We start from the raw sequence: 27,067 nt of genomic DNA, 5'->3' as shown, positions 1-27,067 counted from the left end.
CCGGGTCAAACCAACTGGAATTTATAAAATAAAATGATCAAATGCTGCCCTTAGACTATGCTTTCGTCTCATTGTCTTCCAGAAATGAGTAATTAATTTCTTCAACTTATAATATTTCTTTTGTTTTAATGAATTAGTTAACCGTTGATCTTTCTAAATAGTAAATAGACTTATAATTGTGTCCAAAATAGGTAACCGAGTTGATGGAACATGATTATCGTATAAAAAAATCACTAGTTCAATTCATGTTAACACTCTCTTGATCAAACTCGTCACACAAATATATAATGTGTTCCCAATACAATTTACATCAACCCTTTTTTTTTTCTTTTGAAAATAAAAATGAAGCTATAATTAAATACTCCCTCTGTCTCATTTTACCTGTCCTATTTACTATTCATTGGTCAAATCAACTCTTTCTTCTTTACTTATTTTCTTTAGTAATTTTTTATTATTTTTAAATTTATTTTTTTGTGTTTAATAGTACTTTTAAAGTAGTTTCTAAATATATAAATTTTATATATTAATACTAAACTTAATAATATGAAAAATTGGATTAAAAATTACTTCAGTCAAGCCTCGTTAAACGAACCAGACAACCATTTTGGGACGAAGGTAGTATCAATCAAAGAAAGAATACATGTAGGGGATGTTTTATCTCAAAAGAGATGACCAGGTTGAGATCTAGTAGAATTTGCTAGTGTGTGGGCCACCTGGTTTGCTGCTCGGTTAATGTAATTTTTATTTTATTTTTTGAAAAAATCGATTAATGTAATATAAGAACACTGCAGATAAATGGTTTGCTGATCGACTAATGTAACACAAGGATACGGCAGATAATGGTTCTATTATACTGGTGCAGTTGTGAATGATTGATCCTAGGTGGGACAGGCCGAATTTTAGGGCGTGCAAGATGTGCGATCGCACAGGGCTCCAAAATTTTGGGATCCCTAGTCCAGTCTTGGTCTAATAGGTAGTATATGTATTTGTGATTATATTTGACCAAAATTAGTTTTTTTTTTACATTTTGTCTTTGTAATTTTTTTTTCAATTCGCAGTTTATTTATACTTTGATAAGGTATCACTTAGTTATTAGCACAGGGCCTCGCAAATAAAAAAAATTTGACCTACGTGGAATAAGTCAATCTTTTTTGCGTTAACATTTACCTCTTATGTATGGTAATAGTTGCAGATTTTTTTTGTCACAAAAAATGTTTAATGAATATTTAATTAAAAAATTAAAAGGCCCAAAATCATTAAAATCAGTAGTAAAGACCAACTGTACTGCAACTCAACGCCTATTTTCTCTTCCCCTCTCTGCTTTCTTTCTCTCTCTCTCTCTCTCTCTCTTCTCTCAACGATGTTTCGCAGCCTCGTTCCTCCTCCGCCACCCGCCTGAAAACACTCACCGGCAATCGCTCTCATTCCGATCCGATCACCCGTTTCCGGTCCCGCTTGCTCGGAGAAAAAAAAAATGTATAAGAACCAGCTTCAAGAGCTGGCGCAGAGGAGCTGCTTCAACTTGCCCTCCTACATCTGCATACGGGAAGGTCCAGACCACGCGCCGCGCTTCAAGGCCGTCGTTAACTTCAACGGCGAGGCCTTCGAGAGCCCCCACTACTGCTCCACTCTTCGCCAAGCCGAGCACGCCGCCGCCGAGGTCGCCCTCAACTCCCTCACCCACAGCGGCTCCCACTCCCTCGCCGCCCGGATCATCGTAAGCCCCTCTTTTACTATCTTCCACCTCTCCAAAATGCTTCCCAATCCAAATGTTACTGTCAGTAATTTATTACTTCATTTTTATTTTTTAAAAATTTATATCAATGCGTAGAAACACGGCTTATCGTTCTAGATATCTGGAAACCTGTCTGGAAGCCCTAAGTTTAATTTTAGTTAATGTGTGCAAAACAAAAGTAAATAAATAAATAAACAAAAAGCTCCTTTCAATTCCTTCTTGTTGATTTATTGACTTTCCGGCGATATTGACGGTGCTATCGTGCACTGGCGGGGAGTTATTCGCCGATTTTAAGCTGCCGTTGGGTTTTGCATTTTCATTCTTTCCATTCTCTGCACCAGAATTGATGATCAGTTCTGAGGTTTGGTGGTGGAACTTTAATGGAGGCTTGAAATTACCAAAATACCCTCGTGCTAGCTTTCCTCTACCAACTGTAATGCCATGGAATTTTCAGAAAAGTTTGGTGTAAATTGGGATAGAGTATAACTGTGGAAGTTTATTGACAATGACTATATATATATATATATATATATCTCTGCTTAACTGTTGTGTTTAGTTTTTTGTAATCTTACCTGTGTTGCAGCAAGTTCATGTTATGAAGGGTATTTCTGTAATATAAGCATATAAATTTGGGGTATTTTCTTTGAAAGAATTGAATAAATTTATGGAAATTGAGGAATAATTTCATGGCACGCGGATTCAGTCTCTGGAGGACCACAATAAATAAACCCAGAAATGTTGATAAGATAATGAGACCAGTCAAAGTATGAGTAATTTGGCAGTATGAGCATTGGGTTTAAATGAATAATGAATACATGTTATGACTTCTGTGCTATGTTTATTCATGATAATGACAGCAATTAGGATTACTAACTCCCTTACTTAGTCGTTTATTGGCATAAATAATATGTTGACATGGGTATGAATGCATTGAAAAGTGAGGGTTAGTCGTACCTAACTGAATAAAATAAGGAGTTAAAGAAATGTATTTGATTCAAGGAGGGCAGAGGGTATCAGTTTGGCACATGCTGGTGAACTGTTGAAGGCTGTTTTTTCGTCCTGCATTAAATTGGGGGTAGTGAATTTTATTCAGCTGAATGACAAAGACGGATCATGGACATTATTGACTTTGCTAGGATGCACAGTTCTTGGTTCGAACAAGAAATTTAAGATTGAGGGGGTGAGCATGGCCTGTGTAGGCATTCAGCATTAAATAAGGTGTTTTGTGGGTTTTTATGACAAGGGCAAGGCTCAGTATGGTGCTTCTGGGTAGTGTATCTAGATTGAATTTCGCATTTATGGTCTTGTCTCCCTCGGTTTTATTTCGTTTCTCCTATTGAGATGTAACTGCATGTGCCTGTCATCTTCCTTGCTTACTGCTTAGTGCAGACGGAATAGTACAGCAGTTTATGGAACCAAAAGAACCGGTTCTAGCTTTTGTATTTTAATAAAATGGTGCGTTATGGCAAAGTCGAGTTAATTGGTCAATGATCCATTCATGGAACCTCTGTAGTCTGTAGATGCATAGAGGCAGTGTTGTGTTCTGGGTCTGATATTTCTAATTGTTAACTCGACTTGATATATGAACAAAGTACTGATGCTATTCGTTGTTATAAACACTTGATACATTTTATGGAAGGTGACTTGTTTCAGAAAGATCATTGGAAGTTATTTTTATTTGGTTGATTGTGTGAACTACTTGTAGGACGAAACAGGAGTGTATAAAAACCTTTTACAAGAGATCGCACAGAGAGTTGGATCTCCTTTGCCTCAGTATACGACATTTAGGTCTGGCCTCGGGCACCAACCTGTCTTCACAGGAACAGTGGAACTTGCTGGAATCACGTTTACTGGGGAACCAGCCAAGAACAAAAAGCAAGCCGAGAAAAATGCTGCCTTGGCTGCTTGGTCGTCTTTGAAACAATGTGAGTTCCCTACTCTTGAAATTTTTGAAACAATGCGAGTGCTCTGCCATAGTTTTTGCAAATTATATTTTCATTTATATGCCACCGAGAAATGTAGAAGCATCCTCACACATTTTGACTACTACACATCCTAAGCTTATTATAGCAGGTCATGCTTCAATCACATGTATTATGATATGCAAGATCTTTTACATTCATTTGTTCTTATTATAACAGTTCGCCGTGTATCTGTATCGCTTACCTACTTTAGAGTATTCACAGATAGAATCCCGCTCCCTGTGCTTCCCATTTAATTCTAGAGTAGGATGGAAAAGCATTATAAATGCGGGAATGGAAAAGCAGCCCAAATTTGAAGCCAATCTTCAGTGCAATGCATTAATGAGTTACCCATGCTTCTAAATTTTTACATTTCATTGATGTTACTCACTCCTAGTAGATCAAATGCTCTTCCCGATTTGACATTTTTTACCTTCAATGAACTGTTACTTCTACTTTTAGTAAAATCAGTTTTTGTTTTTTTGGAATTTATCTCTTTGCTGCCAACATATGTCATTGTCAGAATTGATAAGCACTGTGTGTTTTTTTTTTAAAACAATATTTTTTAATCTCACAGTGGCAAAGCAAGATGCCAGTTTATCGTCTGAGCCAGAGAACACTGACGAGCAGGAGCAGATCAGGATAGCAAGGGCATTATTGAACTACTGTTTGAAGGAAAAGATAGACAAGGCTAAATCCAGCAACGGTTCAATGCCGTTCCAGAAGTTTTCCATCCCCACCCCTCGACCTTTAAGCCCACAGCGTCCTCTAGCATCCACGTCTAAAATCCTTCCTTTAATTTGCCCGAAAACCAGTCCTAGGTACAGAACATCAACAACAGCAGCCCGTGATAGCCCTGTATTATTATCACAGCCTCTGCCACAATCCCCAGCTCCTGCATCAGAGGGCCGCTCCATTTGCTCCCAGAAATATCCTACAGCAGGTGCAGCTCCTTATGTTCCCGTTAGGCCATATAGGACGCCTTTCCGTGGTATTGCTCCACCTGTTACAATAAGAACTGCTATTCCAGTTTTCTCAGCACCTACACTTCCTCCGCGCTCTGCGCACTCACCTCAAGTGATGCGCACTGCACAGTCTGTTCGAGTTGCCCCACCCGTCTCTGTCAGGCAGGCAATCCCTGTGTTTGCTGCCCCGCCTGCCCCTAAGGAAGCTGTTTCAAGTACTCCAAAAGCTTCACTCTCTGTAGCTCCCGAATCTGCAAACAAGTCCCAATGCACCGAGGTTGATGAATCAACAGCTGTGAAGTGCTTGGAGCAACTCCAATTATAATGGTTTCTGTAGTAGTCTACCCATGTTAAAATTTTTGTGTTTTAGTCTTCTGGTCCTATGTTATAATATCTCAGTCCCCCTTTCCCCTCTCTGTCAATTCTGTGTCTTCCTGTAAACTTACATATAATGCAGGTTACTTTAGTATAACTTAGTATTGGATGATATCAAACTTTTGGTATTCGACAGGTAGTTTTTTCACTGCTTGAATGATGAAGCAGATAAACTATTTCCAGATTTTTGCTGTTGTGAAATGTTGCTGCTTCTCTCAAGCTGCATTGAATTTTATTTCCCATTCTCTTAAATCCATCGTGTAACAAAGAACAACTTACTGTCTCTCTCTTCCTACTATGAATCCAAAGATCACAACCCTAGCTAAGTTGGTCGTTGACTTAAAAATTACACAATTCCAAGTTCGACTCTTAGCATGAGTGGCCTATTGACATTCTTGGTTTGAACTAATCAGCTATAAGCAACTTAGGCTGGTTTACCTCCTTGTAGTCATTTGTTAACTAGGGTCAAACTCACTGCACAGTGCACACCCTCAAGTAATAGTTGTGGGTTTCTCTTGTCACTCAAAGAGCTAATAGCTTAGGTTTGTATGCAACCACAAAGTATAGAATTCGGTTCCTACTAAGGGAAAATCCAATTTCTAAATTCGGTTAGTCAATCCAAAGAAAGGGAATTTACCTAATGCATACCAACTGGTACAAATAAGGTAATGACCCAAATTTGTTGGCAGTCACAGGGTGTAGAGTCCAGTTCATATTATGAACATTAGTATATAAACACTTTGAGAAAACAGTCACAGGGTGCAGAGTCTAGTTCATATTATGAACATTAGTATATAAACACTTTGAGAAACTTGTAAATCTTTTAAACACATTCGACAATGGTGACATAGCTCATAAATTGTACCAACTTTACCAAGTTTACATAGGCCAACTATTGTCAACCCAGAATGAACAGTCTGCATCTGCACACCACAAGAATGAAAAATGTACCAAAATTTCTGGTTTTGAAATTCAAGAAAGAGTTAAAAATAATGTCCCCTACCAGTCTCTGCATTTCATCAACTGCACTCTTGGTCAGAAGGCAGAAGCTGATGAGAATCATTTGAAGTAATCTCCTTTACAAATATGGGAGGGGGCATGGCTGCCTGTACCATTCCATGATTGAGACTTGAGCATACTTGTCTGGTTAATGATTGTCAATGCTCATTTATTGCCACCAGAACCAGCTAACTACTGTCTTGTTTAATTTGGGGTTTTAGCACAGTAATAATAAGTTAAAAACTCTTTTCCACCATATATTCAAATCCCTTGATTTTCCGATACTCCTCCGGCCACAAAAACAATTGCCGTCAGCCATGACGCAAAGTATGTGGAATATATATTCTTTAATTTGCTGATTTATTAAGAGGAAAAATAACCAATATATATATATGGTTCATCTCCTCACGACGCTGCCCACCATTGCAGAAAAAATAAGCAGCGGTGGGGGCCGCCGCGGCGCCGCCGGGAATCAAAGCCAGGCTAGATAGCGGCGAGCAGTACTCCACTCCAGCGTGCTTCACGTTTCTTCTTCTCTTTCAGCCTGTCAACAACAATGAACAACCGACGATGCTACCTACATACACCTGACAATGCTTAAATTAAACAGCGTTCTTAGCTTGGGGCCATTCAAATCACTCCGAACATGTGCATAGGATAAACTTGACTTCTAACTTTACCCGGCAAAGAATCACATTAACCAGATAAATCAACTTAGATTATCCATAATTGGATAATCTCCCAAGTGGGAGGTCATGGGTTCGAGCCTTAGTGGGGCAATGTTGACTTTGTTGGGCTTTAGTAGGTTGAGAAAGTATATGGACAAATACTAATGTAACAGGGTCAATAGTATTCAAAAAAAAATAAAATTATCTATAATTGGATCACGTAGAAGTCCAACTTATAATCCTGTATTTACCAAGTCAGCAGCATGACTAACTTAACTAGAATTATCCTGAATTCTACTATTTTTACATGATGTATCAAATATTATAGGTACTGTAAAAACTGAGACTAAACTGAATTCAACTAGATTACACAGGCAGAGTTTAACTCTAAAGAAGATCACAACCAGAATTCTTTAATATGATAATTTTACAACTAATTACAAGAGCGGATTCTCCATAAACTATATAACATTATAAACTCATTTTTTGACGAGGATTCTCTTGGGAGCTAGAGTCGTCTGGTACAAGGCAACCTTGGTGCAGGTGCTACAACGTGTCGAATGATACATGCATAACACACTAAAGTTTTGTCTGCGAAAGATAAACATATAAAAGTATATACTATACATATATCTGCAATAGAGATGCAATGTATGTATTATGTATACATCTTTTTGCCATAGCCTTGACCACCAACCTATATATCCACACTACTGCTGTCATCTTTTTACCACATTGGGGCTAAAGAAAAGCTCCGTGGGTGAAAGCAACAGTGCATGCAAATGGGGATGTACATACATATATAGTTAGATGATATTCTTTCTGCCCCATTTTATCAGTTCTATGTACTATTCATGGGTCAAACAAACTCTTTGTTCTTTGTTTATTTTCTTTAGTATTTTTTACTTATTTTTAAATTTGATTTTTTTTTTTGTATTTAATAGTATTTTTAATGTAGTTTCTAAATATTCAAGCGTTGTTAACCGAATCAGACACATAAAATAGGACCAGGTGAAATCAAAAAAAGTACCACTGCTAGCTACAGCATTGCTTCTCCAACAAGTGTGATAAACAAGCAAAGTTGAGTGAGAAAGGTCGTGGCATGTCATGTTCATGGCCTGGGGTGTGGGCTCACCATTTCTCCACTTTAATCAAACCACCTCACCCAACCACCCTAATTTTATTCTCGACAAACACGATTTAACTTGTATGTATAATACATACATTCAAATATAATCCTTCTTTACTTGTATGTTGAGCCATTCCTAATCATATCATATCAGTGTAATAAATTGGTAAGAGTCCTAACAGGCTTGCTCCAACTCATAAAATCAATTTACCTCTGGTCACATATGTAAAATTTGTCACAGAAGACCAGAATCGAGTCTCACTAGCGATAGTACAGTGTGATCTCTGTACACAAAGATCGGGATTATATTAGCATTAATAACGTCAGAGACATATCAATCATATGAGGAATTGCGTCAACGCGTGCAGATGTCAATATTGTGTTGGTTGAAGCAATATAAGAGGGGGGGGGGGGTGGGGGGTATGGGAGGAAGGCAATGTGGGGTAAGTTTATTCCTTTGCTAAGAGAAAAAGCTATGGCTGAGGCAAAAGGAGAAGACAGAGAGATGGAGATGGGAACAGCAGCAAAAAAAAAAAAAAAAAAAAAAAAAGCACTGAGGGGAAGAAAAAAACAAATGGAGGGGACAAAGTGGAAGAATATAAATGTTTAATTCCCATCATCTAATAAAGTTAAGGAATGACATAAAAAAGAAAAACAAAAGAAAATCATACATTTGACTTTGCTAATATTCCTCATCATGCTCCATTCATTGTACTAACCACATATACATACATCCACATATATATATATAACCTCATACTCTCTCTCTCTCTCTTTTTCTTTGTATCACTTTGACTCCCTATCTTGTCATTTTTTTTGCAATTACATTGCATTTTCCGTAATTAAAATCAGCAAGAATCATTATTTATGTGTGTATATTATAATATTTTAATTTGTTCATCATCATATATAAGATTTTTTTATCAATAATATTTATATTTAAATATAATCAAAATGGTTATTGTGTCAAAGTAACATACATTGTTTTGTTAATTTTTTCCTTATAAGTTTGAAATTGGTGCAACTTGAATTTACATGTGTTATGATACTCAAAGTCTTTATTTATAGTTTTTTTTTTCCTATACTAAGATTGGGAGGTACTATATATTCTACATATGCTACTTATTATCCTACTTTTGTTTTATACGTAGTATATAACAATTAAAGATTATATATATATATATATATATATATATATATATATATATATATATAGAGAGAGAGAGAGAGAGATATATTATTGAAGTGAGAGGAGTTTGAATCGCTTAAACATGAGATCGAATGGAGTCTGATCGAGTATTAGTTAGGTTACTCTCATCCGGTTGAAAATCTAGACAATATAATAACTTAATACTAGGTTACAACATTGACTACTACAAAGTACCTTACAAAAATTTTAATTGGTTGTTCCTTGTAACAATTTTTTCTTTTTTAGATCTAAAAGATTATTTGAGTATATAATGGATCCTCCAATTTATGAGTCATATTAAGCGTCAATAAGCGTGTCTTTATAAATATGTATATCAATAATAATATATCACCCAACACCCTTAGTCGATGGAGCATCATTTTCGTATTTGAATGTCACAAGTTTAATTTTTGTCTAACACTCTCCTAGTTAATTAAGCTCGTTGCACAGGGATTTCTTAGTGTGATTTACTTCTTTTCTGTGACTTTTGGGCAATTACACAAGAGCACAAAAACAAGATTTACGTAGTACACACTCTCAAATAGTAATTGCAGGTTTCCATCATCACAAAAAAAATTAACGTTTTAATTCAACTATCTACTATATTGATCCTTGTTTTAAAAAAAAAACTATATTGATCCTTCCAACTTGTGTATTAGACAGGCAAATTAAAGTAGTTTATAGCTCCAAGATTGGAGACACGAGCAAGCATTGGGAGGAGATTAGCATACAAAGAAAGAAGTGGCGTAATGATTAATGGAATTTAGCAGAGCCTCAAAGCAGCCATAGATTGAGACTTAACACCCATAAGGAAAAGCTAAAGGTGGTGTTTAAAACAAGCAATCTTTTGTCTGCTCTTTTATGAAAGGAAAAAAAAATAGATAATTAAAAAAATTAAAAAGGCTTAATGATGGCATGCAATGGCGAATTAGAGGAACTCAGCTTCTTAATTACTGCTAATTGGGGTGATAATGAAAAGGTTGTTTGCAGGAAGATGGCATACAACTACCCAATTCAATAATATCTCTCTCCATGGATGAATATAAATTCAAATTCTTTGAAGGTGAAATGAAGCTTATGATTAGGTTGGGGTGGCATGACAAAATGATTTTGGATTGACCATTTTTCCATTATGTGAAAACCCCAAGGATGAGACAAGACCATCAAAAAGTTTTGGCTCAATGCTGGCCGGTGGGTTATTCCAATTCAAGCCTATCAAACCCCCCTATATGCACATATTGGATAGATGCTTAGGTAGGAAGAATCGCGATATGCGGTTAGATATATTCACGGTGTTTGGTTGGATGGAAAACATTTTTCATACTATATGTACATATTGGATATATGCTTAGGTAGGAAGAATCGCGATATGCAATTAGATATATTGAAAAATATTTTATGTTGTTTGGTTGGATGGAAAACATTTTCCATTAGAAAATGAATTCCGAGCTCAAAGTTGAGGAAAATGAATTCTTTGTAAAGAGTTAGAATTTTGTTTTACGCAAGGAAAAAACATGACTGGACTATTTTACCCTTATGAAAGTTTCTTAATTACATATTGCACCTATTTATTCATTCATCCCAAAACAATTGAATCCATTTTCTTGGAATTTATTAAATTTCAATTCCATTCCCTTCAAATATTTGCTCTGATACCAAATTGAAGCATGTGTTCTATCTTAACTAAAAGGCTAAACTAGTAATTGGATTGCATATTTATGTTTATATATTCTTTATGCTCAACAACAAGGTCACGATCTGGATGAGGCAAACTAATTTTTTTTGCTGATTTTGTTAGTGTTGTTTAGTCTAGATTGATGTAGTTGTTTTTTTCCTCTTATTTTAGATGTATCCAAAAAAATAAACGGATTTGGACTTTGGTCTTTAAAATTCATATAAATGGTTAAATTATTTTGGAGGTCTTTCAATATGAGTTTTAATTATGCACTAATTGAGGTTACATTGAGGATCTGAAATAATATATTATGTCAAATAGTCAAACGTGTGTTTGCAAATTTTAAGTTGTTATGCTATTTTTATTTTTAATCTTTAACATTGGTGACCAAAACATATATAAAATTTAAAATAAAATTATCGGGGATCAACATAACCACCATACTGTATAATTTGAAGAGAAGAAGAAGATGTAATGACATTTACTCACCATTTTAACTAAGAAACAAAATTTTTACCTAGTTGAGATCAAAGTGCAATTTGAAATAAGTAATTATCCTTAATAATTGAACCAATTTTTACCAAATATGAGACAAGTCTAATATATATATATATATATGTATGTATGTATTTTGTGAGCACAAGTCTATAATATTTCTCTAAATTAACATCTCATATCTTATAATTTGAGAATAGGACTCATAAAAATATTTCATTTTACTTTCTATAAGACATGAAAGTGATTCAAATTTATAACTATCCAATAATTAACGTTAAGAATATCTCACATTCGTCCAATAGTTAATTTAGGAACTACAAAGTTTTAAGTGCAACTCCTTGTGGAAACTACTTATTAGCCTTTCTTGAACTAATTAGCTATGTGCAACCTAAGCTACTTTATCTTCTTGTGGTCATTTGATAGCTAAGGCTATAAGACGGTTTTCACCCAGAGTGTACCTTTAGGTAGTGTTGTAGTGGCTGGGGCCATTCTCGTAAATCAAAGAATATCCCACGCTAAGAAATAAAGAATGAGTGATGGATTTATAATGTCCTGATACAACTAACTAATCGATTATATATAAAACTTTTAAGTTTGATTTGACTCATGTATGCATGCATGATTCAGTTGAGTGATCTTGTGAATATAAGTTTTTTTTTTTTAAATAATTTTTATAATTTATTTTTTTGTCACATTCTTGGAATATATATATTTGAAAGAATGTGATTATTTGAACTAATGCATCCTATCATATCCATTATATTAACGTAACATTCTTCTATTTTAAAACATTAGAACCAAAATCACCAACTACAATTTCTTGGTCAAGTTGAATATGTATTGCAAACTTGCAACAGCACATGAGAGCATGTCACATGACATGCCTTGCTATCAACCAACTTTATTTTCGTATGAAACACGAAATAGATGTTATTAGGACTTAGGACATTAATAATGAAAATGAGTAGATGGAGATGATGTCTTTTGCAACTTATATATATAACATCAATTGTACTAAGAACAATATTAATGGTAGAGTTTTTTGTTTCTTTTTCTTTTTGATGGTATTTTTTAAAGGGTTTTGGAGCCAATAGTAGATAAAGACGGTAAAAAATAAAAAATAAAATAAAAACTCATGATGGTCGCCAACATTTTCACTCGCTAATCATGCAACTTAGCCTATGCGATTTTTTTCTTTGTTTCTCAAAAACTGTGCTACGTATAGTAGTCACATATGTAAAAATTATTGATAGAAATGCTCTAAGATTCTTGTAATTCAACAACAAGATTTTGGTTCAGTATTATCATAATCTTTTGCAAATAATTTTGGTACATCTTATTTTACTTATTTTCCCTATAAAAAATGAAAAAAAAATTGAGAATATTTTGATAGTGGTTGAAACTAGAAAGAAAAAATTATTTCTTTGGAAATTGGCCTCTTATTTTTATTTTTTGATATAGTAGTTGTTGGGGAGGCTATATATGAAGGTCGAGCATAGTATCTTGTCATCCAAAAGTGGCGATGATTGCTACGCAAGTATAAATAAATAAAATTTAACATTTGTTATTAGCTATAAATTTTAGTGTAGTGATAAATATTTGATCATGATAGCAAAATTTGGAATAGAAGGTTTTGAAGTCATTTTTCATAATTTTTATAAGTAAAGATTGCATTTTTAGTCTATCAAAGTATTCAATGCTAGTCATTTAGTTCATCAATTTTTGCCTTTGCAATATACTGAGTAACTCATAACTTTTCAAATAAGTTGTAGTTTTAGTCCATGGAATAATAGAGTCATTAAACTATGGTTATAAATTGTGTGATTTTTGTAGGGATGGGAAGCATTTTCCTTAAACTATGTTAGAGTTTTACTTGTTTAAAAAAAAATTATTATTTTTACTTAGTTTATGTGTATTTTAGTAATTTATTGTTTTCTTCCCTGTAATCTCTTAAATTTCAATATTTCATATGCAAAACAAGAAATTAGCAACCTCATTCCCTAAAATTTATCTATTCAATTCCTTAAATTTTTTGTGTTTTTTCCTTCTTCTCTCCATCTTATTTATCTTAGTTGGCACCTAAAAAAAAATAAAAGAAAAACTCATATCAAGGTTGCTCTAAAGGGTAACCCCAACATTGCAACATCCATCACTTGTCATTGGATTGTTCAAAGCTACCACTCCAATTATTCATTCACTCAATTCTTTCACTGTTTTAGCTTATATATATCCCACTTACCAAACCTTCAAAATCCAGGGTAAAACTCAATACTCTTTTCCAATCATAATTCTGATTAATCTGAATTCGAAGTATTTTTTGTCTCTATTTATTACAAAAAATACGGAGTAAATCTTTTACGGAGTATGATATTTATTTATTTATTTCATTCACGAAATTCGAGCTGAAACATAATATGGTTGAAAAGTTTATTTAAAATATAATTATAAAAAAAGAAAAAGGAAAAAGGGGATTATCTTTTTAAGAGTCCAAGGCCAAATTAGCATTATGGCAGGCAGTGGAGAAAGAGAAAGGGTTTGAGGGCAGAAGACGGCACAAGATTTTGTTGCTGTGATTTGACCAAACCCATTCAAGTGTGGCAATAGACAATCTTGGGTCTCACATGTCATTTCATCCATTTTACAGGGACTAAATTATAAATTAAAGTGAAAAAAATTACATTTTGATCCCTAAATTATCTCGAGTAATAAATTTAGTTTATGGTAGGAATTGATACAGGAGACTAGTATTGTTTGTGATATGGAATTAATATCCTTTACCCGTATGATTATACACGTGCTCGATATTTACGCATGGGACCGAAAGGTTCATTTCCCGAGCATGTCTGACTACCTTTTGTTTCGCCCAACCCGAGTCTAGTCAAAAGATAGTCCCTTTAAGATTATTAGTAGTTGCGCTTTGCATGCGAGATAGGATTCCCGAGCTCTATCATATGATCAGGAAGGCTATCTCGAGTATCGAACCTTCATTATTAGAAGACAAGTACAACCCAATCGCATTGCCCGATCATACCATAATAATGCAAATGTCAGGAATCTCGTAGCACATGGAATTATTATGATCACTCCCATCACGACTGGTGCATGTCGAACACGTAGTTAACATGTCGGACGCTCGTCATGTGTCCCTCCCAGACTTCTATATAAGATGCATAAATGTCTGGAGTGGGGACTTTTGGACTTTGTAAGAAATGAAACCTAAACTCGGGAACGTCTAACCTCATACCTAAATACCCGAGCTCATATATAGTGACCGAGTATAACATGCCTGTGTATTGTCACATCAATTTGTGACAAATATAATCTCAAATGGTGACAAACACTCTCTTATAGATTTTAAATTAAAAGAGACTTATATCATTGTATTTATGCTTTTATAAGTATAAATTTAATCAATTAACTATTAAATAAATAATAAATTTAGCCACTCAACTTATTAAAACTTGGGTGTTTGATTAAAATTATTATAATTTTTTGAAACACTCATTATTCTTAACATAGTAATTGACAATTAAAGTTATTTAAGATTACCTATGTAATATAATTATGGTAACATTTTATCATATTGTTTAGTTTGAGTTACGAGATTACTTTAGTAATCTTATATTACCTCAAGAAAATGACTAAATTTATAATTTGAGAATAATTAAGAAACAAAAAGTGTGATTTTTAAAAAATTAATATTTACATTTTGGACAAAATAAATGGGAAATTTGAGTAAAAGAATAAAAATAAATAAAGAAAGAAAAGGAGAGAAAAGAAAAGCCGTGAACAGCGCACCAGCACAGCGCCACAGCACAGAACAAACAGCAGCATAAAAACACTGCCATTTTCGATTTGTGTAAGCTTTAAGCCTTCTCTCTTTCTCTCTCCCTCGCTCCACTGCACATTAGGCTCACTTTCTCTCTAGAGCTCAGTGTAATTTGATTGAGATGTCTATGAGACTTCATGCAAAGACAGATCCTTTGGGAGGGCTATAATCTAATGCCTTGACCTTTCTTTTCTCTGCTCTCCACTTCTTCTCCGCCTGCTTAGAGAAAGGGAGAGAGAAGCCTTTCTTCTTTGGGGGAGCGAATTGTTTTCGTGAATTTAGGCCCTTTCCAGCTATCAATTTGTCTTGATGTAAATATCACCAAAAAGGGGTGTTTAAATTTGTCGTGTGTTTTTGCTCATCACTTTTGGGGGTGTGAAGTTTTCGTGAACCCAGGCTCGAATTCCCGTAGTTTCAGGTGCCTTTCTCTCAACGTGTCATTTGCCACGCAACCAGACCGGCCTTTTGGGTGCGAAACGTGAGGTGGTTTCGTTGTTTTTCAAGAAAATTTGGCGGTTTTGGTGAGGTAAAAATTCAAGCTTTTTGGTGAAACAAGAAAATGGTGGGTTTCTTTTCTCTAACACGAGTTGTTTACAGCTACTTTATTAATGGTTAAGTGATTTTTCATGTGTAATTTGGCCTATATAGGGAGATGGATAATTGCTAGAACAGCTTTAGTTGCGCAGTTTTGGCTGTACCTTCATTTGTAAGGGAAGCGTGAACTGTGTTTGTGAGCCTTCTGAAAAAAGGGAAAAGAGAAAGGATAAAAGACCCAAAAGGGCAGTCAAGAATCTTCTGTTTCAATCAAGATCGATAATTTCATTGCTGAGATCACTAGAAAGGAATAAAGAAAATTACCCAGAAAAAAAAAAAAAAAAAGAAGCTTGGGTTCAGAGAATCTTAGTTCTGTGAGTGAATATATACAAAAGCTGCTTACACAGTTGTAGGGAATATCTCTGTGGGCTTGTTTTCAAAAGAGGGGTGTTTGAAAATCTGTGAGGTTTTTCTGTTGTGTGGTGTGAGGGAGAGGGGAAATAATGGCTATGGTAGTACACCAGCATAGGGAGAGTAGCAGTGGGAGCATTCACAAGCACCTTGATGCCGGAAAGTATGTCCGCTACACGGCGGAGCAGGTGGAGGCTCTGGAGAGAGTCTATGCTGAGTGTCCTAAGCCGAGTTCCTTGCGCCGGCAACAGCTGATCCGGGAATGCCCCATTTTGTCCAACATTGAGCCCAAACAGATCAAGGTTTGGTTTCAGAACAGGAGGTGAGCTCAAGATTTTTATGTTGTTTGTTTTCTATGTTTAGTTATTGTCGATCAGGCGATTACCCCTACTAGCAAAGACGCAACTTTATTTCCTTATACCTGCGTAGCATTTACAGCTACCTTTTGAGTTAGCTAAATTATAGCTAGTAGTGAAGGTGCAATTGTATTTCCTTATATTTGCTTAGCAGTTAGCACTACGTTTCGGATGCCAGGAGACTGGAGCCACCCAACAGTTATGTTACTGTTGGGGGTTTTTGAGCTTATCTTGGCAACTTTGGTTGTCAAATTCATGATTAGTTTATATGTTTAAAGCAACTGAGAACCAAAAGGGACTATTTTTACTGTCTTGTTGAATTGATTGCTGCTTTAAAACTAAACTAATTGGAGATTCAAGTGTTTCAAGTACAGTTGCACCCATTAGCTTTATGAACAAGTATTTTTTGGCATTTCCCTCCCTCTAATAAAAGTTGGTTTGGTAGAGCGGCTTGTAGAGTTCATGTGTGTTCATTGCTGCTGCAGATGTCGGGAGAAGCAACGGAAAGAGTCTTCTCGCCTTCAAACTGTGAACAGAAAGTTGTCTGCAATGAACAAACTGTTAATGGAGGAAAATGACCGCCTGCAGAAACAGGTGTCCCAGCTAGTGTCTGAGAATGGCCTTATGCGGCAGCATTTGAGAACCGTATGTTTGCCTTCCTGCTTGAAAATAATTACAGAGTAATTGATCATGATCTCGTATATTTTCGTAGTTTTCCATGCATCTGATGCTAAGAGCCTAAGAGGTTGATTTCTTTATAATCTCGAATACTCTTTATTAGTAATAATGTGCCAGACTTTTGGCGGGATAATGTGGTAGGTTCTTGAATGCTAAGTGCTGCAGGACCGGGCCCAAGGGTGATGTATTTGATTGAAATTTAAATATGTACCAAGTTCAACTTAATGTCTGTTCTTGTACAAATGCTATTAATCTCCAGTTTATTTATTATGTGCCCCGGCCAAGGGCTGAAACACTTTTTTTCTTTTAAATTGTATTTCCCATAGTCTAAAGTTCGTAATTTTTCTCTTGTTGAAAGTTTCCCTCGCTCAATTTTTGCAGGCGCCAACAACTACTGATGCAAGTTGTGAATCGGCGGTAACCACCACTCATCATTCTCTAAGGGATGCTAGTAATCCTGCTGGGTAATAATGCCGTTTCCCTAGATTAGACTGCTTTTCATGCCTTGTAGTGAATGTATTACAATTTACAAGATTGGTGCAGTATTTAGTGCTGATTCTGCTTTTATTTTACATTTATGCGTTTTGCAGACTTCTTTCAATTGCAGAAGAAACCTTGGCAGAGTTCCTTTCAAAGGCTACGGGAACTGCTATTGATTGGATCCAAATGCCTGGGATGAAGGTTAGACTGGCTGATATAATATAAATGTTTTTTTTGGTCGTTAATGAATAATGATAAATGCCTCCTTAATAATTCTTCGAAACTGAGATTTTACATGACGATATATTGTTAGCCTGGTCCGGATTCGGTTGGGATCTTTGCCATTTCACATAGTTGCAGTAGAGTGGCTGCACGAGCATGTGGTCTTGTTAGCTTAGAGCCTACCAAGGTAAGCTTTGAATGCTAATATGCTATTGGGAACTCATCATGGTTGCACCATGCCGCTGTTTTGTGGGCACCGTGTAACATAATTTTCAAGTGGCACATATTAAAATGCGGTTGGAAGTTGACACATATTTTCTCAATCATTACTATAGATTATTGAGATCCTCAAAGATCGTCCATCTTGGTTCCGTGATTGTCGGAGCCTTGAAGTTTTTACAATGTTTCCTGCTGGAAATGGAGGTACAATTGAGCTTCTATACACACAGGTGAGACTTCCTAATTTTATGGATTTTTATGGAAATCGTTTTGCTAGACGAAGTAGTGATTCCAAATATTTTTTCCAGATTTATGCTCCTACGACATTGGCTCCAGCACGGGATTTTTGGACACTGAGATATACAACCACCTTGGAGAATGGTAGCCTCGTGGTATGCATGATCTACTAGCATGCTGTTTTTGGCTATACTCGTTTCTACTTAATTATCTCTAAAATAGCCCTTGCTGCCCATTCATTGGATTCTTTGCTAAAAATAGCCGAGTTACAGAAAATTTGCTAGTTTTGCTTGTCTTTGATTCCTTAAACAGTCGGTTTAAACTTGAAACTCCTTTTATCTTCTCTTCTGTTATTTGTTGTTTGGTTTTAGATAAGAGATGTAGTCTGTAGAATGGTGTTTTGTTTTCGGACCAATTCTTTTCCCCCATCTTATTCTCCATTTTTTTTGGGTGGGTCATTCTGATCAGAAAACGACCCTAACCTTGTGTAAATATTCAACCTATATCTTTTGCTATGCGGGTGCAATGTTTAATCCTGACCATTGTTTTTTTTTTTTTTTTAGGTTTGTGAAAGGTCTCTTTCGGGTACTGGGGCGGGCCCTAATGCATCTGCTGCTTCTCAGTTTGTGAGAGCTGAAATGCTTCCATCTGGATATCTCATCCGACCTTGTGAGGGTGGAGGATCGATAATACATATCGTTGACCACCTTAACCTTGAGGTGAGAATGCGAGATGCACATCCGGTGTACTGTTATTCTTTGTTCTATTGACAAGAACAACACATTCAAATAACTGAACCGTGATTGTTCAGGCATGGAGTGTGCCGGAGGTTTTACGCCCGCTTTACGAGTCATCCAAAGTTATTGCACAGAAAATGACCATCGCAGTAAGTAGACTGTTTGCTCTCTAGCAACTCTCGAGTTTGCTGATTTGCTAAAACTATACAGTAGTTTTATATGTAACTTTTGTCTAGAAAGTTACGGTGCAACTTTAATACTGTAGTTCTTGATTGTTGGAATTGTAGTGTCCTTGGTACTAGTCTGTTAAGATATATCATTGTTCCCTGTTCTTTTCGTTTTTATTTATATTGTGTGTTTCAAGGCACTGCGATACATCAGACAAATAGCTCAGGAAACTAGCGGTGAGGTGGTTTATAGTCTGGGCAGGCAACCAGCTGTACTCCGAACATTTAGCCAGAGATTAAACAGGTAATGACTATATCTGTAGAGCTCGTTTTCTTTGGTTTTTGACTTTTTGATAGTTATTACGTGGAAGCATTGTTATTTTGCTTTTTATCTTTTTTGGCAGAGGCTTCAATGATGCTATCAATGGGTTCAATGACGATGGCTGGTCAGTATTGAGCGGTGACGGTGCTGAAGATGTTACAGTTGCCATTAATTCAACCAAGAGCTTGGGCACCACTTCGAATACACTTCCGATGCTCGGGGGCATTCTGTGTGCAAAGGCGTCTATGCTACTCCAGGCAAATAACGAACGGATTGCTTATTTACTTTTAAATGTTTATCGCCCCACTTTTCAAATGTTGATTGAGTTTGTTGTTTTGATTGCTTCCAGAATGTCCCTCCTGCTGTGCTGGTTCGTTTCCTAAGGGAGCATCGTTCCGAGTGGGCAGACTTTAACGTTGATGCCTATTCTGCTACTGCTTTGAAAACTAACTCATGTGCATATCCCGGGATGAGGCCGACAAGATTCACCGGAAGCCAGATTATTATGCCGCTTGGTCACACAATTGAACATGAAGAGGTATAGTTACAGACTAGGGTATACATTCTTGTAGCCTTTTAGGCAGAGGAATCACCGTTTTCTCTGCATAATGTGTTTCTGTTTTTCAAGAAAGCGGGATTTATTGATATCTATAATCTTTCACAAAATATGGGAGTAGAATCTAAGTACCTTTTTCCTGGTTTTTGTTTTCTTTGTCTAACTTTATCTTTGATCCAGATGCTTGAAGTCATCAGACTTGAAGGACACTCTCTTGGCCATGAAAATGCTTTTATTTCAGGAGACATTCATCTGCTGCAGGTGACTACATCTGTGGATGATTACATACATACATACATACATACATATATATACACACACACACACACTCACACTGATGAAAATAGAACTTGAAATATATATTCAGCTAAACATTACTGTCACTTTACAGATGTGTCGGGGAATTGATGAGAGTGCAGTGGGGGCTTGCGCTGAACTTGTTTTTGCTCCAATAGATGAAATGTTTCCCGATGATGCACCACTGCTGCCGTCTGGTTTTCGCATCATCCCATTAGACTCGATATCAGTTGAGTGCGATAAAATTCACAGTATTGAGCTGTGACGATGCAATATCCATTCATTTGTTAGTGTTATGTGTCAAATTTGCCGCTATACTTATACTTGTATTATTCAGAATGATGCACAGGATACATTGAATGCTCAAAGAACGTTGGATTTAACATCAAGTCTTGAAGTGGGTCCAGCAACAAATACTGCCCAGAATGCCTCCTCTTCGTCATGTGCTGCACGATCACTGTTGACAATCGCTTTCCAATTCCCGTACGAGGACAATCTGCAGGAAAATGTAGCTACAATGGCTCGCCAATATGTGCGCAGTGTGATTTCGTCTGTTCAAAGAGTTGCAATGGCAATATCTCCGACAGGATTGGGTCCCACTCTTGGACCAAAGGTGTCGCCTGGCTCCCCAGAAGCTCTAACGCTGGCTCAGTGGATCAACCAGAGCTATAGGTAACGTCTGTAACTATATGACCATATCGGTTTCTTCATCATCTCAATTAGTGACTGCAAACCATTTCCTTCCCCGTTTGATTGCTAAAACTTGAGATCTTGATTCACAGTTATCACATGGGAGCACAATTGCTAGGAACTGATTCTGTGGGCGCTGAATCGGTGTTGAAAAATCTGTGGCATCACCATGATGCCATCTTGTGCTGCTCGATAAAGGTATGCTCTCTCTCTTGAACGAACGAACGAGCTGATGATCTTGGTTTCTTTCTTTGCCACACTTTACTGTTGTTGTTGTTGAGTAATAAACTCGAATCGAATGGTGGTTTTTGCAGTCGCTGCCTGTTTTCATCTTTGCAAACAAGGCTGGGCTGGACATGCTGGAAACAACTTTAGTCGCCCTACAGGATATCACATTGGATAAAATCTTTGACGAATCAGGGCGCAAGGCACTATTTGCTGAACTCGCAAAGATCATGCAACAGGTACTTTTAAGTTTTAATCCCCCATCAACATTCTTTGTAACGATTTAGACTCTTCTTACCTCTCATTAAACTCAACTGTGTTGCTGAACCCTAGGGTTTTGCTTACTTGGCTGGCGGAATCTGCATGTCAGCCATGGGACGCCACATTTCATACGAACAAGCCATAGCGTGGAAAGTCGTTGCAGACGACGAAAGCACTGTCCACTGCCTGGCTTTCTCTTTTATAAACTGGTCGTTCGTTTAAATTCTGTGTGTCGTTGTCAATGGAATTGGAAGGCGGATAAGCGGTGAAGATGTTGATGAAGCAAGGAGGGAAAATTAAAGTTTTGTTGCATTCCAATTAAACTGAGTGGGGGGGTTTAATTTGTTAGATTGGGTGTGTGGTGCTGAGTTTTTGTAAAGTCTGCTAGCATAGATCTCTTTATTTATTCAAATCACATTCTTTAATCTTGTAACTGCTGCTACTTCAATTCTGCTTCTTATTACAACTAGTCGATCTTCGCAAAATCAAAATGTGCATCACTTTAGGTTTATACCACTTTTTTCCTTCTCATTCCCAATAATTCTATTCCGCCCTACCAAATAATGTAATTTGAATTCTTACACTATTCCCACCTTATTATTTTCCCACCAAATTGCAATTCCTTTCTTTCATAATTTCTTCCTCGCAACCAAACATTCCGTTATAGTAATAACTAATTATTAAAAAAAAAAGTGTTTGATAAATTAGTTGTTTACTCTTATCTAATTTTATGTAAAATGATCTATAAGGGTATAACTATATATTGTGTTATTTACTTAACTCTTAAATTACTTCATAATTTAATGTTGTTAATTATTTTAACTATTATTTTTGTTTCATTTTTTCTTTCCTAAAAAATATATTCATGGTTGTTTTCGTTGGGTTTGTAGATATTCATGATTATATGTCAACAACAACGATTATCTAAGCTTATACAACCACCAGCTATCTGCTCAAGACAATTCAATGGTTGTTTCTTACAAAAACAAACAAACAAATTATACACAGAATCCATATGTGTGTGTGTACATTTTTGTTGAAACCTTTGAACTCAATTCTGTTTTTTTTTTTTTTTTTTTTTTTTAATGGTTTAAGGATTTTTAATGGAATTTTATATAGCCAAGGGACTTAATTGAACTATTTGTTCTTATTTGACCATTTTTTTAAGGCTTGTTTGGCTTAACTACAATGATATCTTTAAAACGTTATAATGAAATCAATAAAATAAATTTAAAAAGAAAACCATAAAACTAGAAAAACATGAAAGCACCAATAAATAAATGTGTTTTTTTTTAAAAGATAAATAAATGTGTTTTAGCAAGATATTGAGCTACTAGGTTTGTTGACCTACATAGACATGACAAACTAACAAAACTCTCAACCATACTACTAGCTAAGGAGTTGCAATGTTTAAAGATGAGACCGGTATAATAAAAGTCCTAAAATATTCAATTATATTACTCCGTATTAATCTATCCAGACATTCGAGCAATTCATCTCTAAAACGATATGATGATGTTCTTGATTTTGTTGCCATGAAAGAGCGAGCTTCAATTCATTACAAGTCATTACTTCAGCTAAGTAAGGATCTTGATTGCATCTAAGGAACTAATAAGAAAGTCATTTTAAAAAGAAACGAACATTGCCAAACATCTATTACCAAATATATTAACACATAAATATATAGGTACGGCACCACATAGCCTTGCATTATAGGTACGATACCTTATACCATTGCCATATTTCTAGCTATTACATTTTCGTATTTTGTTATTTTGACCATATGTAATTTGTGACAAAAAAAAAAGAAGCAAAAACGACAATATACAGAAGTCACAGCTTACGGATAATATAATTTATACCGTGAATCTAACCAATTTTCATTTGTTATCATACATTCAAGAACATTAAAAATGCCAAACCTATTGTGCAAAAGGACAATCACGCACGCAAAATGTGTGTTCCATTTCCACCCTACAAATGGGGCAACTGCTATACTTTATTTAATCCATTCCCTACCTTTATTCAAGGAGGGGATTGAGAGCTGTGAAGGTTGAGAAACCAGGAGGGGATATAATATAATGGCATATATCATCTCAGCCTGCAGGCTAGGCCGGCGAAGGAATGGGCGATGCTGCGTGCATAGAGATGACGCACATCAATCTGGTCATGACCAAACAAAAAAAATTTGAAAATAGCGACGGGCGATTTCCGTCGCTAAACGGGTAAAATCCGTCGCTAAACTGTTTAGCGACGGATGCGCCACATCCTGGCTGTGGTGAAAGCTAAGCGGAGAGGTGATGCGCTTGTTGAGACTGTGCGACAAGGTCGTAGTGCTAGTAGCACTCATCCACGCACCGCCTCACCTTTCCGCTATTCACCACAGCCTGGATGTGGCGCCTCGGTCACGTTGGCCACGACCAGCCTGATGCACGCCATCCCTATGCCACGCAGAGTCGCTCATTCCTTCGCCCAGCCTGGCCTGCAGGGAAATATTGATCGGAAATGGCGTAAATTCCAAGTGAAATTATTTACTTATATATCAGACTTAGTTATCTCTTTCTCAATATATATAGAGGCTTAGAAATCACAATGGTCTTAAAATTTGTTTTGTGATAATTTTGTAACTTGTAATTCAACTACTGATGATGTAGTTTATCAACTTTTTAAAAATTTGTAATTTTAAATACTTTGTATTAGGCTTTTAATATAGTTTATTACTTTTAGTATTTATCTACATTAAATATCTATTCTTAATTTCATTGTAAACACTTATTTCATAATTTTATCATAGCAAATCAACATATTTATTAAATATGGTAACACATAATAACAACTTCTAAATTACATTGACTAGATGATTCACAAAAATAATGTAAAAAAAAAAACTATTTTCTAATTTGTTTTTTTCCTAAGTGAACCACAAAATATATTTCATGTAAATTAATTAATCAAGTTAAATAATCTTTACAGTTCATAACTCAATATAAAGTTAACAAAAAAATAAGTGCAGAAAATATAAGTGTTAAATTACTCTTTTAGATAGATTGTAGAAAAAATTTATTAAAAGTATGATATTAAATATAGTGAAGTATTAAATTAATTGCTATTAAGAAGATTTGAACTCACAACCTTTGAAATCTATACTATATATAAAAACAATATCCTGCTCTAAAATTTTTCAGCCCAAACGTAGGGGCATTTTAGTAATATGATAATTAGTATGATTTATAATAATATTAATTATAATTGGTTATAATTCATTATTAATAATTATTGTAATTATTATGATAGAATTTATTATTATTATGATAGAATTAATGATAGAATAAGAATAATATTAATTATAATTGGTAATTGTAATCAATCATTTTGACAAATTTATGGGAACAATATTAATAATAATAATAATTAATAATAATAATAATAATAATAATATTGATATAACTTTATGCATATTTGTGACTTAATTGGCACCTAATTGATAGAAAATGAAAAAGGAAACCGAATAATAATAATAATAATAATAATAATAATAATAATAATAATAATAATAATAATAACAATATTGATTTAACTTTTATGCATATTTGTGACATAATTGGCACCTAATTGATAGAAAATGAAAAAGGAAACGAAATATAATAATAATAATAATAATAATAATAATAATAAGGGAAAAGGGTCAAATAGGCTCTCGAACATTTCATAACAAGTCAATTAGGTCCACGAACTTTTAAAAGGTGCAATTAAACCCTCAAACATTACAAATCGAAGCAATGAAGCCCAAAAACCGGTAATTGACCTGTTATCACCGGTCATTGGCATTTTCCGGCGATCGGCGACGACCGAATCGTCGCCGGTCGCCTTCTCCCTGGAAGAAGGCGACCAGAGATCTGGATCTCTGGTCGCCTTTTCCGGGAATTAGGCAACCAGAAACGGTAGCCTTCTTCCCGGAGAAGGCGACCAGATCTCTGGTCGCCTTCTTCCAGGGAGAAGTGATAAGTGCCTATTTGTCCATATTTTCACCCTATATATAAACCTATTTTGAGTGATAAATAATTTGATTTTATGCAAAATGTGCCTTAATTCAATTGTTTATATCTTTAGGTGCATAAATTGATGAATTGAAGGAAATGTATGTCTTTCGGGACATTTTTGGATGAATCTCAAGCCATAGGGGAGCCAAGGTGAAGCTAAGATGATGTCAAAAATACTTCCAAGGGAGCCAAAGAGTTGCACTTTCAATGGATTTGACCACATGAACAAAACAAAGGAAAAGTTGAGCAAGAGATTCCCGCAACCATGGCGACATTTTGGTAATCGGGTCATATCTCTTCCTAGGAATATCCAAATGAGATGATTCTTGAGCCATTGAAAAGAAGACTTAAAGGGCTACAACTCTTATCAAGACATCAAAGTGTAGATCAAAAGGAAAAATGGTCAAAAGATCAAAGAGTTGTAATTCCGACTAAATATGGCGACACCTCGGTGATTGGATCATATCTCAAGCTAGGAAATTTCAAATGAGATGATTCTTGAACCATTGGAAAGAAGACTTCAAGGGCTACAATTCTTGTGAAGACATCAAAGTGTGATTCAAAAGGGAAAAGGGTCAAAATCAGGTTGCAAGTTGGAGCTGCGTCCCAGGCAGATTCTCGCCGCGGCGAGCTTCACTCTCGCCGCGGCGAAAGTCCCAATATTTGGGCAGTGACGCTCTCGCCGCGGCGAGCCTAATTCTCGCCGCGGCGAAAGTTGCAGATCTGCGATTTTTCTGTTCTTTGAATTGCCATTTTTGCCCCCCATTCTCCACCCACTATAAAAGCATCACTTCCTATCAACCCTAACAAGCTTGGCTGCGGATTTGGACCAAAAATGAGAGCAAGGAAGAAGATTTGAAGCAACAACAAGAGAAGAGAAGAGCTTGGAGGCATCATTCGGGAGAATTTCTTCCTCTCTTTTCTATTTTAAAGCTTTATTGTATATTTGTTGAATTTATTTTAGCCATGATAGGCTAAGCTTTCCTTTGGGATTTTTGGATTGATAAGTGTTTATGAACCTATGTGCCTAGTTCTTTAATTGCTTGAATGAAATATCTATTTGGGTTTATTACTTGTGTTGTAATTGTGGCTTAATTTCTTGATGCTTGTAGTTAAGGATCCTAATTACTTGTTTCATTGCTAAATTTGTCTATGAATTAGAGCACCCACAATTGCACTTGATTCTTGTACCTCGAGAGAGGACATGTTGATTAAGGGATTTATTGTGAATAGCTCACGAGAGTGAGTATTCCAATTGTGAATAGCCCACGAGAGTGGGTATTCCATTTATTGCTTGTTCTTGCTTATACGTTGTGAATATCTCACGAGAGTGAGTATTCCAATTACCTTATTTTGGGTTTGAATTACGAGATTAATCTTTCCCTTTTAAATTGCAATCATCCACACTTGTTGAACTCGAATGGTTATTTCACTTTAGATTGGCACTAGGTGATTAACACTTTGACAACCAAAAATCCCGCTCTTAATCTCTTGTATATAAAAGTCCGTTTGCCTTGCTTCATTTATTTTGTTTTCATAATTTTAGATAAATACCCATTGTTAGCGTTGGAATAGCTTCTCGTGAATTAATTAGTAACTAGTGCTTAATACC

At 35.7% G+C, this 27,067-nt stretch overlaps 2 protein-coding genes across 4 annotated transcripts; both read left to right on the top strand.

Moving 5' to 3' along the window:
* The first annotated feature begins 1,303 nt into the window (after nucleotides 1-1,303).
* LOC116005176 (double-stranded RNA-binding protein 2-like) lies at nucleotides 1,304-5,237 on the top strand. Its single transcript, XM_031245430.1, has 3 exons — nucleotides 1,304-1,717; nucleotides 3,441-3,660; nucleotides 4,274-5,237. The coding sequence occupies exons 1-3, from the start codon at nucleotides 1,475-1,477 to the stop codon at nucleotides 4,984-4,986; spliced, it is 1,176 nt and encodes a 391-aa protein (XP_031101290.1). The 5' UTR covers nucleotides 1,304-1,474; the 3' UTR covers nucleotides 4,987-5,237.
* A 9,798-nt stretch (nucleotides 5,238-15,035) lies between these two features.
* LOC116004478 (homeobox-leucine zipper protein REVOLUTA-like) lies at nucleotides 15,036-21,931 on the top strand. Of its 3 annotated transcripts, none has more exons than XM_031244543.1 (19): nucleotides 15,036-15,549; nucleotides 15,672-16,290; nucleotides 16,810-16,969; nucleotides 17,384-17,466; nucleotides 17,593-17,683; nucleotides 17,796-17,891; nucleotides 18,040-18,153; nucleotides 18,232-18,315; nucleotides 18,724-18,879; nucleotides 18,972-19,046; nucleotides 19,262-19,368; nucleotides 19,469-19,643; nucleotides 19,736-19,924; nucleotides 20,123-20,203; nucleotides 20,334-20,468; nucleotides 20,577-20,911; nucleotides 21,022-21,127; nucleotides 21,244-21,393; nucleotides 21,488-21,931. In XM_031244543.1, exons 2-19 carry the CDS (start codon nucleotides 16,061-16,063, stop codon nucleotides 21,635-21,637), a joined length of 2,517 nt encoding a protein of 838 aa, XP_031100403.1. In that variant the 5' UTR covers nucleotides 15,036-15,549; nucleotides 15,672-16,060; the 3' UTR covers nucleotides 21,638-21,931. The 3 variants fall into 3 exon arrangements, with proteins under 3 accessions (XP_031100403.1, XP_031100402.1, XP_031100401.1); XM_031244542.1 differs by having other exon boundaries at nucleotides 15,036-15,585; XM_031244541.1 differs by having other exon boundaries at nucleotides 15,036-16,290.
* The last annotated feature ends 5,136 nt before the right edge of the window (nucleotides 21,932-27,067 follow it).

Source organism: Ipomoea triloba, chromosome 14, assembly GCF_003576645.1.
Source record: "Ipomoea triloba cultivar NCNSP0323 chromosome 14, ASM357664v1".
NCBI lineage: Eukaryota > Viridiplantae > Streptophyta > Magnoliopsida > Solanales > Convolvulaceae > Ipomoea > Ipomoea triloba.
This window is presented reverse-complemented; position numbering and strand designations above follow the sequence as displayed.